This window comes from Apis mellifera, linkage group LG5, assembly GCF_003254395.2.
Source record: "Apis mellifera strain DH4 linkage group LG5, Amel_HAv3.1, whole genome shotgun sequence".
Taxonomy (NCBI): Eukaryota; Metazoa; Arthropoda; class Insecta; order Hymenoptera; family Apidae; genus Apis; species Apis mellifera.
In genome coordinates this window covers 28738-47285 of record NC_037642.1, presented here as the reverse complement: position 1 = coordinate 47285, position 18548 = coordinate 28738, and the positions used below count along the sequence as shown (strand labels likewise).

Sequence of the window (18548 nt, the reverse complement as noted above, 5' to 3'; positions counted from 1 at the left end):
TCTTATTTTTAATATTTTCTTGGTTCATATGTAATAACATATAACATAATATTATTTCTATGATCATGATGCAACAATGTTTAAATTTTTATATATATATGAGAGAGAGAGAGAGAATGTGTGTGTGTGTGTGGTGTGTTGAATGAGTGAGTGAGTGAGTGAGTGAGTAAATGAGTGAGAGAGAGAGAGAGAGAGAGAGAGAGAGAGAGAGAGAGAGAGAGAGAGAGAATATATTTTATATATGAAAATCTTTAATTTGTTATCGTTTAACTATTTATTTTTTAAGAATATATTTTTTCGCATTTCTTTTTTAATTAAATATATTATTATATTATTAGAATTATTACATATGTTTATAATACAAAAAATACATAGAAATAATTTTTAAAATTATTGGTAATATTAATTATAAATTATCAAAAATTTTGAATATTTAATTTGATAATTATTTGTATTGTTTTTTTATATATATCGTACGATATTTTATGTTAGAAAAATGTACTAATTTTCAGATTTATTAATATTTATATCAAAATATTTTCTTAATCAATTGAAAAAATTTTTCTTTAGTATATTATAAATTTACTACTACTAATAATTATTATATTAATCTTAATTAATACGGTAATGTTTAAGTATATAAATATGTAAAATATTTTTTTTTATATAAATTTCTCCTTTTATGTCATTTACGTGATATATAATGCAACATGTTCATAGAATTTTTTTTAACAATGTGTTTATATAAGGCTTATTTTTTTAAGCCTGTGTTTATAATAGTGTTTATAAGTGTTTATATTATAATAAGACATTTCTTTTAAATATATTCTGTCTATATTATATTTGTATAAATACATATATAAAATAGATTAAAATCTAATTAGATGTAATAAGATCAGCTCAATAACACTAAGTATGATTGTGTATCTATTAAAAATAAAACTGTTGTTTAGATATTTCATCCTATTAAAAAAAAAAATCAGTGTATATGTATAGAATCGCCTCAAGGTTAAAATATATTACATATACTTTATAATATTATTATGTCAAATAATTAAATAGAAGACAGAGATTCTTCTAAAATTAAAAAGTATATTAGCACAAATTAAGATTTTTGTATATTAAAAAGTAGCAATATGTTTTCATTATCTATGCAGTATGATTTTGTTATAAATTTTAATTCAACAATCAGTTTTAATTTTTAAATAAAAGAATTCAATTAATTAAATGCAATAAAAATAAATGAAAAAGAATTTAATTATATTCACAAATATTTTATTAAAAATTATATTTTTCAATAATATTTATATTAATAATTTATTAATACAAAGTGATATATCGTAGTACATTGAAACAAAGATAAGTTTATGTGAAAAAATAAGAAAAAAAAATCGGTATAACATTTTTTTCTTTAAGATTTTACGAAATCATTTTGAAAATTGATATTTGCAAATTGAATATCATTTGATTGTTGTTTTCCATCTGAGTTAGAATTTATAAAATTCTTAATTTTAGTTTATATTTTCATTTATAATATAAATTTATAATATAAATTTTTTAGTTCATATATAGTTTCATATATAATGAATAAATATACATTTGAAACAGAAAATTTATAAAAAGTTTGAAAAATGAAAAAACGATAACATATTACAATCTCTTCAATTATTTTTTAATTAATTCGTTGATTCATGTATGCAACAAGAAAAATTGATAATAATATATTAATTTTTTTGACAATATAGAATTTCATTTATATAAATTTGCGACAGATAAACACATATGTGCATATAATCAAATTATTTATATAGTAAAAATCCACCTAATTTCCTTATCAAATGTAATTTTTTGTTCAATTAATAGAAATTCACTTGACATTTTTCTAAAATGTATAATGATGTATTAAATATTATAAATTTTGAAACAATTTTGCAAGATGAATTTTGCAACAATTTTTTAATGTTTCTTTGATACTTAATGAAATAATTTTTTATTTTATATCATAGATATAAAATATAATGTACATTTCTAATTATTATAAAAATATTTAATTATATAAGTAAAATAATACTTAATTGAAGTTTAAATAATAAATATTCACTTAGAATTCAAATAATCAAGTATTATGTTATGTAATTTCATTGTATTTGTGTATAACAAACAAATGATATAAAAAATAAGAGTTAAATAATTTACAAAAAAATTATATTACTTCAATCATATCATTATTAATATATACAAATCTATATTAGATAGAAATAGCTGATAATAAAATATATGATAATTAATTCATATTTAGTTTGTAAATTTGATTAATTTTTAATTAAATTTTGTTAAATTGTAAATTTGATGAATTTTTAATTCAATTTTATTAAAAACGAAACCTTGAAGAAAGGAATTTAATATCAATTTTTTTTCTAATTTTTTAATGTAGATTTTGGATGTATTACGATTACCGTTCTATTCTATATAATTAAATATATAAAAATTTGCTACTTTTTAAAAAATACATTCTTATTCATAAATGAAAGAAAAAAAAATCCAAAATTAAAATATAGAGACTCGATGATAATTTTAATCAAAAGGTAACAAGAATGTGGTGAGTATCTATAATTAACAGTGTGAATCATAAGGCATAATTTAGTCTATCTATTTGCCAAAATCGTGTCAAACATTATTTCTATATTAGATATGCGCATATGCGTATAATATAAATATATATTATATAATTTATTATAATAATTATTGTATAAAATAAATATATAAAATAAATAACATTATCACCATTGTTATCATACCTACTAAGTTATAATGCATAATTTGTAAAAACATAATTTTGAAATACATTTAAAGTAATCTGTTTTTTGCCTAATAACTTATAAATTATAATCTCAAATATACAAATTTATAAGCAATATAATTATATAAAATATTATCAAATCACCCGCAAATGAATGACAAAAATTTCATGTAAAGCTTGATCTGATAAATAATTCTCCAGTGATCTCTTTTTTTTATCTCCGTTATATCGTCATATTCTATTTCTTCATTTAACGCGAATTTAAATTGCTTAATAAAGCGTCGAGATTTTTATAATCAATTATATTTGTTTTGACTTCTAGAATTGACCCTATAAATGTATTTCACAAATATAATATCTTATACATTTTATATTTTTTATACATTGCATAGTGAATAAGTATAAATAAAAATTGTGATTTTAAATGTGTATTAAAATATGTGTTATAAGATCTGTACGTATTAAAAAATGAAAAATCTGTTTTCGTAATATACTTATAAATATTTGTGAATTATAAATATACATTCTCCTAAAAAATGTTTGTTGTTAGAAATATCAAAAAAATTTGATATGCGCGCTACTTTTTTTTAAATTATATTTTCGTAAAAATTACAAAATTTGAATATAAATTTTTGCTCTCAAAAATTATAAAAAATTTTTATAAGTTTAAATTTAAAAGTTATCTTTTTTTATATTATATTTATCTAAAATAAAATTATAAATTTCTTATTTTTTTATTTATTTAAAAATCAACATTATAAAATTAATTACTTTCTTTCACTTATTTGTTCAAATTATAATACTGTAATTTTAAGCAAACTATGTTGGCTTAAAATCTAATTATAGTTCTTTTAGTAGTTCGATAAAAGTTGTTTCAATAAAATTCTTTTGTATCTCATCTGTGATCAATTAGCTAAAGTCTAAATAGTCTACTTTTAAATTACATCGATTTCATTTTTTTTTGAATATATTGTTTTTTTTAACTAAGTTTATTATTTGAAAATTACTATTGATATTGTTGATAATAAAATATTATTTATATTTTTTATTTATAAAGCATATCGTTCTTTCTTGATAGTAAAAATTATTTGAATAAATTTCAATTTATTGCTTTTGTTTTTCCATTTGACTTGAATCAATCCTATAAGAAAAGTTTTTCAAGTTAATAACTGATTTTGATAAAACTTATAAAGGATATAATTTTATAGAATATGTAATTTATAGACAATATAATAAAAAATATTTGATTCATATTATTTTTTATCCGCATTTGTCTATTAAAGGATAAAAACAGCCTTTAAAATTGAACAAATATATTTTTTTTAATATCTTAAAAAATCTTTATATATGTAAATTCTTTAATATAAAAAAATGTTATATACAAAAATTATTTTTAGTGGTAAATTTGACTGTATAAACTTTCTTGAAATGTCTATTTATTTAAAAATTATAATAAAAAATTAATATTTTTGCTTAATTTTTCATTTAAAATCTAATGTTATTTTTAAGTTTGTTGTGTTTTTTATTTCTTGCTTATTTAAACTATATAAATTAATATAACTATATAAATTAAATAGATAGATATTGTAAAATATTATATTATTATCTCTTTTATGAATGAAGATCTGATTAATTTATATAAATATATATAAATATTAATATAATAAATATATATAAAATATTAATATATATATATATATAATATATCATAATATATAATGGAACAAGATGTATATTAATTTAAGTATTATTGATTAAGTATTAATGATATATTATATAATGTAATGTAATATAATGTAATATATAATATAATAAAATGTAATATAATATGATATAAATAATGTAATATAATATTAAAAAATATGTTGTAAATATTAATTTATATAGGTTAAAAAAAATGAAATAAAATATAAATGTTACATCATAACCATTATTGCTTCTATATTGACAATAAGTCACTGTATTTAAACAAAAAAAAAAGCTTATTAAATTTTTAAATTTTTGTATTATAATATTGATAATTAATTATATGAAGAATAATTGCATTTTTATTATCTTAAAATATATTATTATATTTAATATCATAATTAAATCCAAGATTTTCTAATAAAGTTTTTTCATATCCTAAAGTCATAATGTTAGATAAATAATAAATAAATTCTGTAACAATTTTAGAAATTTTTCTAGTATTTCTGACATTTCATATTTATTTTCTGATATTATTTTTTTGTGTTACTATTTTAGTATTATTATATAATTCAAAAATCTAGTAAGATTGAATGCTTGGGAGAATTGAACTGAAAAGAATTGAAAGTTATTTAATTAATTTTTTCATCTAAAATTTTAGTAGATAATCTGACAATATGATAATATAAAAATTTATGACATGTTTGATTGCGATTATATTAATATTTATATAAATTACCAAGATCTTTATTAATAAAAGAATATAATAAAATATCTATTTATTATATTATTGACTTATAGTTTGAATAAACAATAAATAAAGTTAGACAAAATTAAAATTATATTTTATATGAAAAATTAATAAAATATTAATTTTTTATTATAATTTTTAAATAAGTAGATATTTTGGAAAAAAGTTTATATCAAATTTGTCATTAAAAAATAAATAATTTTTATGTACAACATTTTTTGTACTATGAAAAAATTTTAAAACTTTGAGAAAAATAAATCTTTCATTCATAAAACACTTCAAGAAAAGTTTTTATTCTCTAAATATGAATGATTGTCGATAAAATATAAGTTAAATATTTTTTGAAGAATTATATTTTTTATAAATTTTCATTAAAAATCGATTATTAATATTGAAAAACCTTTCTTATTAAAGCTTTATGATTTACAAATATTGTTTATTAATAAATATTTTTGTTATTATTGTATTGAAAATAATTATAGAGATAGAGAATAAAATAAATATAGAGAAGATAATTATAAAAGATATAGAAGATAAGATAATTATATTATATTATATTTTATATAAACATATAGTAAATATATAATATGGTATAATAGAACATTGATAAATTTCTGCTTTAATTGAATAATAAATCAAAATTTCACTATTTTTGATGAAATATTTTCAGAAAATGGCTTATTTAGCAATTTGACAAATTATATATTGTTGTTTGTGTTTTGTATAATATTTGTTATAAATATTCGATAAAAAAATAAAGTTAAGTATACTTCGACGCATTTATGAATATAAATATAACATATATAATAATTATATATATAATATATTATATAATAATTATAACATATATATATATTTTGGAGATTATATACCGATAATTTTGATGATATTCGCAATATTTTTGGTATAAAGTATAATATAGATAGAGATTTTCGGAAATATTTTTTTTTCTATTTGCATTTGCATTTCTATTATTATATGGAAGTTAGTTTTTTGTATTCATTATGTAGATTAATATATTTTCATCTCGTTTATTTTTTTTTCTATTTATTATTTGTCATGGATTTTTATTAATAATAGGTATTTTTTTTACTAACATATTTTCTATACATTCTATACATTCATATGATATTGATAATAATTGACAATTAAATTTGATAAAATTCATATAAATTTTATTATTGTAAATGTTTTATCCGTTGAAAATTTAAAATCTAACTGTAAATAATTTATTCCTCTATTGTTGAAATGTAATTATTTTTAAAAGCATCATTTGATAATTAAGATTAATAAAATAGAAAAATATGATAAGTTGGATAGTATTGTATAAGATTTGTTGATTTCATTAATGGTTATGTAAAATTTACAATATTAAATTTGTCCATATAGAACATATTTTATATTAATGTGTTTAATTTTTACATTAATACATGTATGACATTCACATTCGATTGAATTATCGCTTAATTTATTAGAATATAAACATTATAAATATTCAAATATATATCTATTATCAATAACGATTTGATTAGATTACAAATTGTTGAACAATTGTCTGAAATCAGGCAAATTAAAATATTTATTGTATAATGGGATCACTTCTTACTTTAAAACTTTATGCATATTTTCATGTTATCGAGATAATGTGGGAAAGAGATTTCTAAAATTACTCGCTAAAATTTGTCGATCTGTTTGCTTCTTCTATAATTTTATAGAAATATCTACAAATTATAATTATATTGCATCTTTTTATAATAATTTTAAGAAAAAGAAACGGATTAGTATTTGTGGACAAATATTAAATGTTAGTCGACGAAATCGAACAAAAAATATAATTTAGACTGTTAGAAATCGTTTATTGAATTTAAAAATAAAAATATCATGAACGTTAACATTTTAAAATATCAAATTCTTATGCCATTTGAAAAAAACTTTTTCCATTTGCTTTTATTTTTAAATTTTGTATAGATTGTCTTTCTAGATTATTCCAATTCAATGATAATTAAATTTTTTCATGCATCTTCTTCAATGTGTTCTCAAGTGAAAGATGATATTTCTATTATACTATTATATTTGAAAATCGTAATGCATATGCGTGCACAAAGTGAAAGTTTCTTAACATATGACTTATTAAAAATAAAAATTACTGATTCAATTCGCATTAAAAACTTTTAAGCAAAATGCATTTGGTCTCTTAAATTTTGATTTTTTCTTTGCAGGTCATTATTTGCAATGAATAGCTCAAATAATTCGAATCTCTTCTCTTTCTGAACTTATTAAAAATAAAAATTACTGATTCAATTCGCATTAAAAACTTTTAAGCAAAATGCATTTGGTCTCTTAAATTTTGATTTTCTCTTTGCAGATCATTATTTGCAATGAATAGCTTAAATAATTCGAATTTCTTCTCTTTCTGAACTTATTAAAAATAAAAATTACTGATTCAATTCGCATTAAAAACTTTTAAGCAAAATGCATTTGGTCTCTTAAATTTTGATTTTCTCTTTGCAGGTCATTATTTGCAATGAATAGCTCAAATAATTCGAATCTCTTCTCTTTCTGAACTTATTAAAAATAAAAATTACTGATTCAATTCGCATTAAAAACTTTTAAGCAAAATGCATTTGGTCTCTTAAATTTTGATTTTCTCTTTGCAAGTCATTATTTGCAATGAATAGCTCAAACAATTCGAATCTCTTCTCTTTCTTTATTTAACTAGAAATATTTGTTAAAATCTACTAATTAGATTATAATTTCTTTTAAAAGCATAAGTCAATGACTTTCTTAAAATTTAAACTGCTGATGTAATTTGCATTTGCAAATATGTCTTGAAAAATATATTAACAAACTTTAAATTTATTTTTTTCTAATTATATTTTGTAAAAAATAAAATATTTTGTATTTCTTTTGTATTTTATATATTTGTTCAAAATATTTTTTTATTACGTTTTGAAATAATATGTATATTTAAAATTCATTTTAATATAGAACTAAATGTATTCTATTGATAAAAAATTACATACGAAAAGTAAGTTGATAAATATTTTCAATCATATTTTATTTAATATTATATTATTTCTTTAAAGATTTATTTTTAAATAATATTTTTTATATTTTATATTGTTTTATATCTATTTTTATATCATAGTATTTATATATATTTTTAAAAATGATATTTAAAAATGACAAAATTTTAAACTATAAAATTATATGGAACTAATATTTAAAAAAGTAATTTCAATGATCTTTATCTTGATATATATTGTCAAAAATATTTTTATTATTATTCTTATCTTATCTTATTCTATGGAATAAATTTTAAGATATTTTTATTTTTAAACATATCAAATATAATATATAATATATCAAATATAAATGTTATCTCAATTTTCAAGACCACGTTCACATTTCAGTCACGAAAAGTTTTTAAAAAATGTACAATTCCAATCTTTTAAATTTTTCTTTCAAAAATGGCATTGTTTTCATGTAATATCACGTTATATTATCTATTCTGTATCTTAATAATAATAATTTTCAACGCAAATATAATTATATATATATAAAAAATTAATATATAATTAATGAATATATATAATTAATATATCAAATATAAATATATATATATATATATATATAGATACTTATAATTCATATATATATACATATATATATACATATATATATATATATATATATACATCATATATATACATACATATATGTACAGATATATACATCAAATAACAACATGTAAATAATAATAATAAGTAAATATTTATTTTTCAGATGCAGTGTAATTATCTATTTTTTTAATTCAAAACCATAAAAATATAAATTACATATCAGATAAACTGTATATTTATTTTTTCCAAAACATTGAGAATATATAATAGAGAATCTATAGAGAATATATATAATAGAGAATATATATATCTCATAATCAAATTTGTTACATCTATAAGGATATTTTCTTACATATTTTCTTATCTTACATGTTTCTTAAATCTTTATAACAAAATTGAATATTCTGACACAATATAAATTGATTATTATTAAATTATTACCATTATTATTATATTTTATTATTAAATTACATATAATTATAATTTTACAAAAATAAATTTCTTCACGTGCTATAATGTCAAAAATTCTAAAATATTGATAAAGAAAATTGCATTAAAAGTTTGCAAGTGAAACAAAAGTATAATTTTATTGATTTATTATATAATAAATCAATTATTTATTTTATTCAGATAAACTATTTTATATATGTCGGCGGTTTTAATCAGAAGAAAAGTTAGTTTATTTTAAAAAAAATATAACCGATTAAATTTTTGACATAGATTTTTAAAGTATTTTAATTAAATTAAAAAAAGAAAATCTATTATTATAAAAGATTGCAATTATTCAAGATATTTATGTTACAAATGAGTTTTTATACAATTATGTCATTTTTTCTATTATTCTATTATTTTTTCATTTTCAAATGTTGTTGTTTAATGATTGGTATTTTATAGCTAATCTAATATTTGAAAGCAATATTAGATTGTCAATATTATGAATTGTTAATGCCCGTAATGATCAGAAAATTTTTGGATTTAATTTTTTTTGCTAATTAAATTATTAATTTTAAGGATCAATTCACATTAGATTTGTGAGGTTTGATTGAGATAGATTAGTTGATTTCATATACTATGTATTGACAGAAAGACGATCGAATCTATTTTATTGATAAAAAATAACTAGAAGATGACTGCCTTCAAGTCAATACTTTTAAATGGCAATTATATTCTTAAAAAATTACATTAAAAATCCGCCTGGAGCAAAAATAACAAGCTATTAGAAAATGCCTTGAATTTAACAAACGTGCAATAAATTGAACTTCAAAAATTATTGAAATAATGAATAATCTATTGAAAATGAATAGAAATAATAAAAAAAATTGACTATAAGCTTAAATAGCAATACTTCGCATCAAAGAAAGAATATAAAATAAAATGTGGAATGAAAAAAATAATTAATTTTCAAAAGTAGAAAGCTTTTAAACTGAAGAAAAAAAAAATATTAAAATATTAAATAATGAAACAATAAATTAAAGAAATTAATTTTATATTATTAAGTTAATTTTATATTATATAATTTGGCTAGAACTATATGATATACAATGTCTGACTTTCGATTAGTTAATTTTTCTATTAAATAAGAAATATTACTATATATTTTTTAGGGCAATTAATTTTTTTATATTTATTAAACTTCTTACTATGAGCAAATTAATCACAATTATATAATTGATAAAATATATGAAATATGAAAAAATATACATAAAAGTATTGTTTATGATGTTCATATAATGTTTGAAGAAAAAATTTTTTAGATGACAATAAATATGATAGAGACATTTTTGTACAGTTTTTTCGGAAAAGCAAGAAAGAGGGATAAAAGCAAAAAGATAAAGGGATAATTGCTGATTCGCCAGCAATCAGTTTAATATCTCTGATATAATATAATATAAAACAGTTTCATGTCTCTTTTATTTTATTATCATAAATGTAATATAGCAAATTGAATAAATTAATAATTAAATAAACTAATATAATAAATTAATCACTGAAATTTATTTTTAATAATCAAATATCATTTTTAATAATCATGTATTTATATAATAATATATAAATTAATACATAAATAATACATAAATTTATATAAAAGATTGAAAATTCGAAAATAATTCAATTATTGTTATTACTTTTTTAAATTTATTATTAACATTAAATTCTCTATAATTAATAAATAGTTAATAATAAATGTAAAAAAATTTGTTTTACATTTTATAAAATCATAATAAATAAATATAATGTATAAATGAATAAAATGAAAAAAATATTATTTGCATTGGTATTAATTCTTTTTCCATTTCATTAATGATGTAAGAATTCATTTTATAAAAAATATATACATGATACCATATAATGATTCTTATTATGATTGTATGTTCTAAATAATTGTATTTCGGAAAAAATTAACAAATTTTAAATGTCATATATATTTTTATTTAAAATTTAAATTAAATATTCAAGGTTACATTTACTCGATTTTTGCTGCTTATTTTGATATTTGATACTAGTTTTTTGCACAAATTTATTGCACAAATTTTTCTTCGTTTTTGTTTCCATTCTGACAACACATTATTAGTTTTCAATTTATTCAATTTTTACCGTCAATTTGCTTTAGCAGATTGTTTTGTTATATTTCTGTTACATATATCAATTTGTTAATTTGCATATAACAGATATATATGTGCAATCTGAATCTTTCTGCAATTTCTGACAATAAATATTAGTTCATAAGATTACATGTACATAATATACGGATAATATATGCAATACAAAAATATAAAATACATTTTGCTTATTATTTCATTTACTAAATTATCAAAAGAAAAAAAGCAAAAATTTATGTTAAAATTTTTAATTTTTTGATTTTTATTTAATTTATAAAAAAATGTATGCTAAATATACAAAATTGATTATTATAAAAAAAATTATAAATAGAAATTCAGTTTCATTTATATAATATATTAGATATGAAATAAAAATATCTAGTATTCAAAGTGATAAAAAAAGAATTCATAACTTCTAGATAATTTAAAAAAAATTAATAAATATGAGTAAAAAAAAAATTTTTTTATTTCAAAAGTTTTTCTTTTTTTAACTTCTTATTTTAAATAAAATACTTCGTTATTATTACATTTTAACTTTTAATGAAAAATTGAATTGAAATTATGATTATGCAAAATTTTTTTTCAAAAATATTGCGAACTTTTTAGTAATTAATGATATAAATATTACATCAAAAGATATATAGAGTCTATACAATATCTAAAATATATCCAAGAATTTTTGAAAAAAATATTTTTTATTATATAATTCTCTGAAAATATGTCAAGTATATAGATATAGTAATAAAATAAAGAGATAGAAAATCTTTTATAACTAGAAAAAAAAGAAATGATAAAATTACATATGATAAGAAATTCTTTTTTAAAATAAAAAATTGAAAAAAATTTTTCAATCTATATTTATTAAAATTTTTTTTATTATTTAATTATTATTTTAAAATTTATGTAGTTTTTGTTTATTATCTTATCAAAAATTTAAAATTGCCATTAATAATTGAAGTGTAAAGTTCATTACTATAAAATATTGATAGTATAAAATATCGATATCTTTTAAGTAATAAATATTATAAAATTTTAAATTTCTTTAATGTTTAATATTATCATGGATAATATCATTAATTATCCATCTTGTATAAAAATTATAAGTATTTATGTCAAAGAAATGATAATAAACTTTATAATATTTAATTATACAAATTAAAAAATATAAAAATATAATAGAGATTAATTTGTTTTAGTCTATGAATTCGGAAAAGAATATGATATTTCCACAAAAACTTGATTTTCCAAAGAAATATTAGCTTTTAATAATGATTTAATATTATTAGTAAATAAACTACTTAGTGAAAAAAAATGGAATTATAGTTGGAGTTATGAATCAAAAAATAGGTATGTATATATGTATATATAATATGTAATTTTATGTATATGTAATTATGTATTTATAATGTATATGTATAATAATATATGTATATGTATTTATAATATATAATTGTATATATGTAATTTTTATAATAAAATTTTATATACATTAAATATATTTTAGATTTCATGAAAAAATATATTTATGGATATGTGACATTTGTTAAAATTCAGTTATAAGATAAAACATTTCATCAAGACAGGATACTGTTATACAGGTAGGATGTTGAAAGGTTTATCAATATATTTATCAATATATTGCAAAAATTATAAGAATTGTTCAATATTTGAATATCTTATATTTATGTATGAAATATATTTTTTTTATTATTTTATTAGGGTTCTCTTACGGATACTTTTAAAAAAGTATTATTAGATTTTGGTGGAGAAATAAAAACAAATTCAAAAGCTACCAAAAAAATGATCAAATTTATTTATATTTAATAATCAAAAAGAAGATTTATTATTTAAAATAAATGAGATATTAAAACCATGTGATCAATCAATTTTATTTTTAAATTTTTAAATTTTTCACAAAAATAATGAAGAAAAACAAAAATCTGTTTCTTAGAATTTTAACTTTTTTATAAATTAAAAATTTAAATAAAATATCATTATATTATTTATTTTTTAGATATATTATATTTATAATATATAAAATCTAATATTATAAATTATTAATATTATATATTATAAAAGTTATATAATATATTATAAAGGTTCAACAAAAAGAACAAATTTTTGTATAACAGATAATAATAAGATCAAAGATTCCTAATGTTGAAATTTCAAGTGACATAAAATATTATAAAAAGCAAGATATTGTTCAATCAGAACAAGATCCAGAAAAAAGTAAATTAATTAAAAATTTTTTCATTTTTTTTTCAATTAAATGAATTATAAATGAATTTTAATATTAATTAAAGAAGATTTTTTACGAATCGAATGGAAACAAAAACAAATGGAAAAACAAAAGAAATATAAAAGGTTAATGCAGAAAAGAGGACAACAAAAATGAAATTAAAAAATTTAATTTAAAATATTAATCAAATATTAATGAAAATTTATGTAAAGTGTATATATGATAGTAGCATTTATAAATATATATATATATATATATATATATATATATATATATATATATATATATATATATTAATTTCAAATCAATATTGAAGAAACTTATTATTTATATTAATCATATACATTTTTGTAGATTACATATGTAATATATGTACAGAATAAATAGAATAAAAAAGATATAATATAAAAGAATAAATAATTTTTTAAGAATTGAATATTTATTTATTTATTAAAGATTAATAATTTCGTAAAATGCAGACAAATTATTGCTATATATATTCATTAAGTTTTTTTTATGCTAAGAATACACTAATATAGAGAATGCACTAACACTAATATAATATAATTGTGCTTACTAGACATCTTATAATGGCATGTGTTCTGATGTAATATGTTTTAAAGAATAATTATTCATTCAATATTTTTATAGTTTTACAATTTTTTGAAATTGACTTACCAATATGACTGTAATAAATAGAATAGTGTAAGTATTTTTAATTTTTATATGAAAAGTTCCGAAAACTGATATTTTTGGTTATGATTAAACATATCTTTACAATACATTTTTTAATTTCATATATTAAATTTATTTATTTCTATTAAAAATATAAATATATTAAAATAAATATTTAAAATAAATTTCTTTTATAAATATGATGTATATTATTTATTTTAAAAATCAATATAATTTTTATTATAGAAAACCAACTACTCATAAAGGTAAACGAGCTATTTTGAAAAAAGAAGCGAAATTAATAGAAAATGTTAAACAAATTTTGTGTTTTAAAAGCAAAAAAACTTCACAAATAGTAGTAGATTTTATGAAAGATTTGGTAAGTTCTGATAACAGTAAATTATTTTATATAATTAATATGACAATATTTGATTTTAGTATAATTTAAAAAAACCAGATGCAGAGATGATGCAAAAGAAGAATGATATATTGCCATTTGAAGATATAACACCTGTTGAAAAGTTTTGTGCAAAGTATAATGCATCACTTTTCATGATTGCTTTGCATAATAAAAAACGTCCTCACAACCTAATAATGGGAAGAATGTATGAATGTACATTATTAGATATGGCAGAATTCGGTATAGAAAATTATAAAGGCTTAAAAGATTTTAAAATTTCAAAAATATCACAAGGAATTAAACCTTTATTAGTTTTTAATGGAGAACTTTTTGAAAATAATCATGAATACAATAAAATTAAAAATTTATTTATAGATATATTTCAAAGAGAACCAGTAGAAAAGATTAGATTACAAGGTCTTGAACATGTTTTAAGTTTTACTATTGTTGAAAATAAAATATTTTTACGCAGTTATAGGTATATTTATTTATTATAAGAAATTATTATATAAAATGATTTCAAATGTATTTTATTTCATAAAATTATATTTTAGAATACTTTTGAAAAAGTCCAATTCTAGAGTGCCAAGAATTGAATTAGAAGAAATTGGTCCGAGAGCAAATTTAATTTGTAGACGTATAAAACTTGCTTCTGAAGATTTATTTAAAGAAGCTTGTAAAAAACCAAAAGAACTTAAGGTAACATTTTTATTATGAAAATAGTGATTTATTAAGATTTTTTTATATATTTGTTTATTTAAATTACAATAATAGATTAAGAAGAAGAAGAATATATCCACAGATAATTTTGGAACAACCTTCGGTCGTATACATGTTGGAATACAAAATATTAATACTATACAGACAAGAAAGATGAAAGGATTAAAAAAAACAATAGCAGAAAAGAAAAATGGAATGAAAAGGAAAAATCTGGAAAATAATCATATTAAGTCAAAAAAATCAAAAATAAATTCAAGTAATTAATATTATTAATAGTAATTAATATTAATTTAAAAAAATTATTTCTCTAAAACTAATATAAAAATAAATGTAAATTTTAATCATTTCATTTTTTATTAAAAATATTCAATTATAATAAAAGAATTTTTGCTAATTTTTGTTTAATATCTTTTGATGTTCCAAATTGTTTTAGTTTTACAATCCTAAAAATAAAATAAAAATAGAGATAAAAATAGAATTAGAATATAAAATATATAATTTAAAAATTATGAATTATGAAATTATGAATGTAATACCTTTATTATTATACCATAAGTGGAAAGTTCTGATCGTATTTTATCGCATGCAATAAGTAAAGTTTTATCTTTTACATCATGTTCTAAAACTTTATTACGAACAATATGTCTAAATTTAATTAAACATTCAATGAGATTGTTTATTTTATTATCATTTGTTGTTGAAGAATTTGAAATTCCAAATTTTGAAAATATTGTTGATATATAATTTAATACTGCAGCTATAGCAGGTATACAGGTACCATAAGTGATATTGCTATCCTATTTAATATAATAATTTTTTAAATTTTATTATTATTATTAGTAAGTTAATATTTTCTAAATACATAATATTAATAAATTTATATTTACCTTAGAATCATGTAACATTTTATTTCCTATATCAATTAGATTTATTAATGATTTTATAGCTTGTACAGTATTAAAATCATCTGCTAATGCAATATTAACATTGTTTTTTGTTTCTTCTAAACACTAAAATAAATTTTATTTTTATTGAAAAATATAATATAAATACATTTATATAAAAATAACTAAATACTAATAATAAGATAATAACTAACACGAAGTAATGAAACTTCATCTATATTACCAATATTCCATTTTCCAGCAATATAGTTATCACAATTGTTAATAAAATGTTCAATTTTATGTAATATATCTATTGCATTATTCATTATAACATCAGAAAATTTTAATTCTGAAGAATAAAAAAGTTCAATATTTAAATTTAATTTAAAATTAATTAATATTTTATACAAAAATTATTTAAAATGTAATACCATTTTTATAATTAGAAAGTAGACAAAGCATTCTAAATTGATTTGCTGTATATTTTTTAAGAAATTCTTTTATGCTAATAACATTTTTAAGGCTTTTTGACATTTTTACATCCTTTAAAGATAAATGTCCACAATGTACCCAATAATTTACCCACTGTTCTACTTCGTGATAAGAACAAGATTGTGCTTCTTCGTTTTCATGATGTGGAAACATAAGATCTATACCACCACTATGAATGTCCACAGAATTTCCAAAAACTATACTAATTGAAATATATTTTTATAATTATATATTTATATAAATTAAGTTAATAAAATTAAATAAAATGAAATAAAAATATTTTAATATTCTTTTTTACCTTGCAATTGTGCTACATTCTATGTGCCACCCTGGTCTTCCAAAACCCCATAAAGATTTCCAACATGGTTCATTTTCTTTAGCTGCTTTCCAAAGACAAAAATCCATTGCAGACTTTTTATCTGGATGAGAATTATTTAATAATGGTGTTGATAATTTGCCATACATTCCATATTTACATGTATCAAAATAAACTGATCCTAAAAATAAAACATTTTTGAAATTAATAATAAGTAATAATAAGTAATTATTTTTTTTTTTTTACCATCTTTTAAAACATAAGCATTGTCTTTATCTACAATGCTTTTTACAAATTGAATAATTTGTGGTATATAATCAGTAACTCTACAATATAAATGAGGCTTAATAACATTTAACATTTTCATATCTTTAATAAATTCATTTTCATAATATCTCGTTAAATCTTTATAATTCTGTTTTAATTCTTTTGAACGTATTATTATTTTATCATCTATATCTGTTAAACACATGGCCATTACAATATTTATATTAAAATGGTCTGTTAATATTCTTCTGATAATATCCAAATGTACATAAGTCCTTTAAAATAAAATTTGAAAGATTTTTATATTGTTCTATTCTATATAATTAATTGTAAAAAATAATAAAATAAATAATAAAATTTTAATTTTTATTTACATTATTAATGCGATTCATAGAAATGAATATTTGTAAGAAAAATTTTATTTTAATTTTATAAAATAAATATTTCAAATACAAAATTAATAATTTAAAAGAAAAACTTACATTGCATGACCTATATGTGCAGAATCATATACAGTAGGACCACATACATACCAAGTTAGAATATTTTTATTTTTTAAAATTAAGGGTACTTTACATTTTGTTATTGGATTATAGATTACAATATCTGTTTTATATCCTGCAGGTGTTAACCATTTTATTTGTTTTTTTAACTTCGTTTCAGTATGTACAAATTGATGATATACTTTATTTACTTTATAAGAAAATATATTTTTTATGATTAAATTCATTTTATTATATTTTTTATTATATTAAATATACAAACAATATTTTTTATTATATTTTTTATTTACAATAAAATTTAATTTCATAATTTAATTATATAAAATTTACGTTCATTTATGTTTCACCACAGACAAAATATAAGATAGATTGTAATCTTATTATTAAAGCTGAAGAAATTCCTTGGGGAATTTGGGTTTTGATTGTTGTTTGTAAAATACTACGATATTCTGTTTATGATATGGCATGAATTATGATTAAAAAATAAAATTTAGTAAATATTTTTAAAATACTTTAATTTAATAATTTTAATAATAAACAAGGATGATAAATGAATTTAAATTTCAAAACAAATTAATTTTAATAA

The 18548-nt window shown here is 17.5% G+C and overlaps 2 protein-coding genes across 3 annotated transcripts; one reads left to right on the top strand and one right to left on the bottom strand.

Moving 5' to 3' along the window:
- The first annotated feature begins 14236 nt into the window (after positions 1 to 14236).
- Positions 14237 to 15888, top strand: LOC551311 (ribosome production factor 2 homolog). Of its 2 annotated transcripts, none has more exons than XM_026440836.1 (5): positions 14237 to 14407; positions 14624 to 14756; positions 14816 to 15255; positions 15332 to 15476; positions 15552 to 15888. In XM_026440836.1, exons 1-5 carry the CDS (start codon positions 14385 to 14387, stop codon positions 15759 to 15761), a joined length of 951 nt encoding a protein of 316 aa, XP_026296621.1. In that variant the 5' UTR covers positions 14237 to 14384; the 3' UTR covers positions 15762 to 15888. The 2 variants fall into 2 exon arrangements, with proteins under 2 accessions (XP_026296621.1, XP_026296622.1); XM_026440837.1 differs by having other exon boundaries at positions 15580 to 15681.
- LOC725909 (probable cysteine--tRNA ligase, mitochondrial) lies at positions 15514 to 18323 on the bottom strand. The gene is made up of 8 exons (XM_026440835.1): positions 17942 to 18323; positions 17439 to 17734; positions 17175 to 17373; positions 16816 to 17078; positions 16597 to 16733; positions 16385 to 16507; positions 16034 to 16294; positions 15514 to 15940 (listed from the first exon to the last, which is right to left on the bottom strand). Exons 1-8 carry the CDS (start codon positions 18187 to 18189, stop codon positions 15899 to 15901), a joined length of 1569 nt encoding a protein of 522 aa, XP_026296620.1. The 5' UTR covers positions 18190 to 18323; the 3' UTR covers positions 15514 to 15898.
- Between the last annotated feature and the right edge of the window lie 225 nt (positions 18324 to 18548).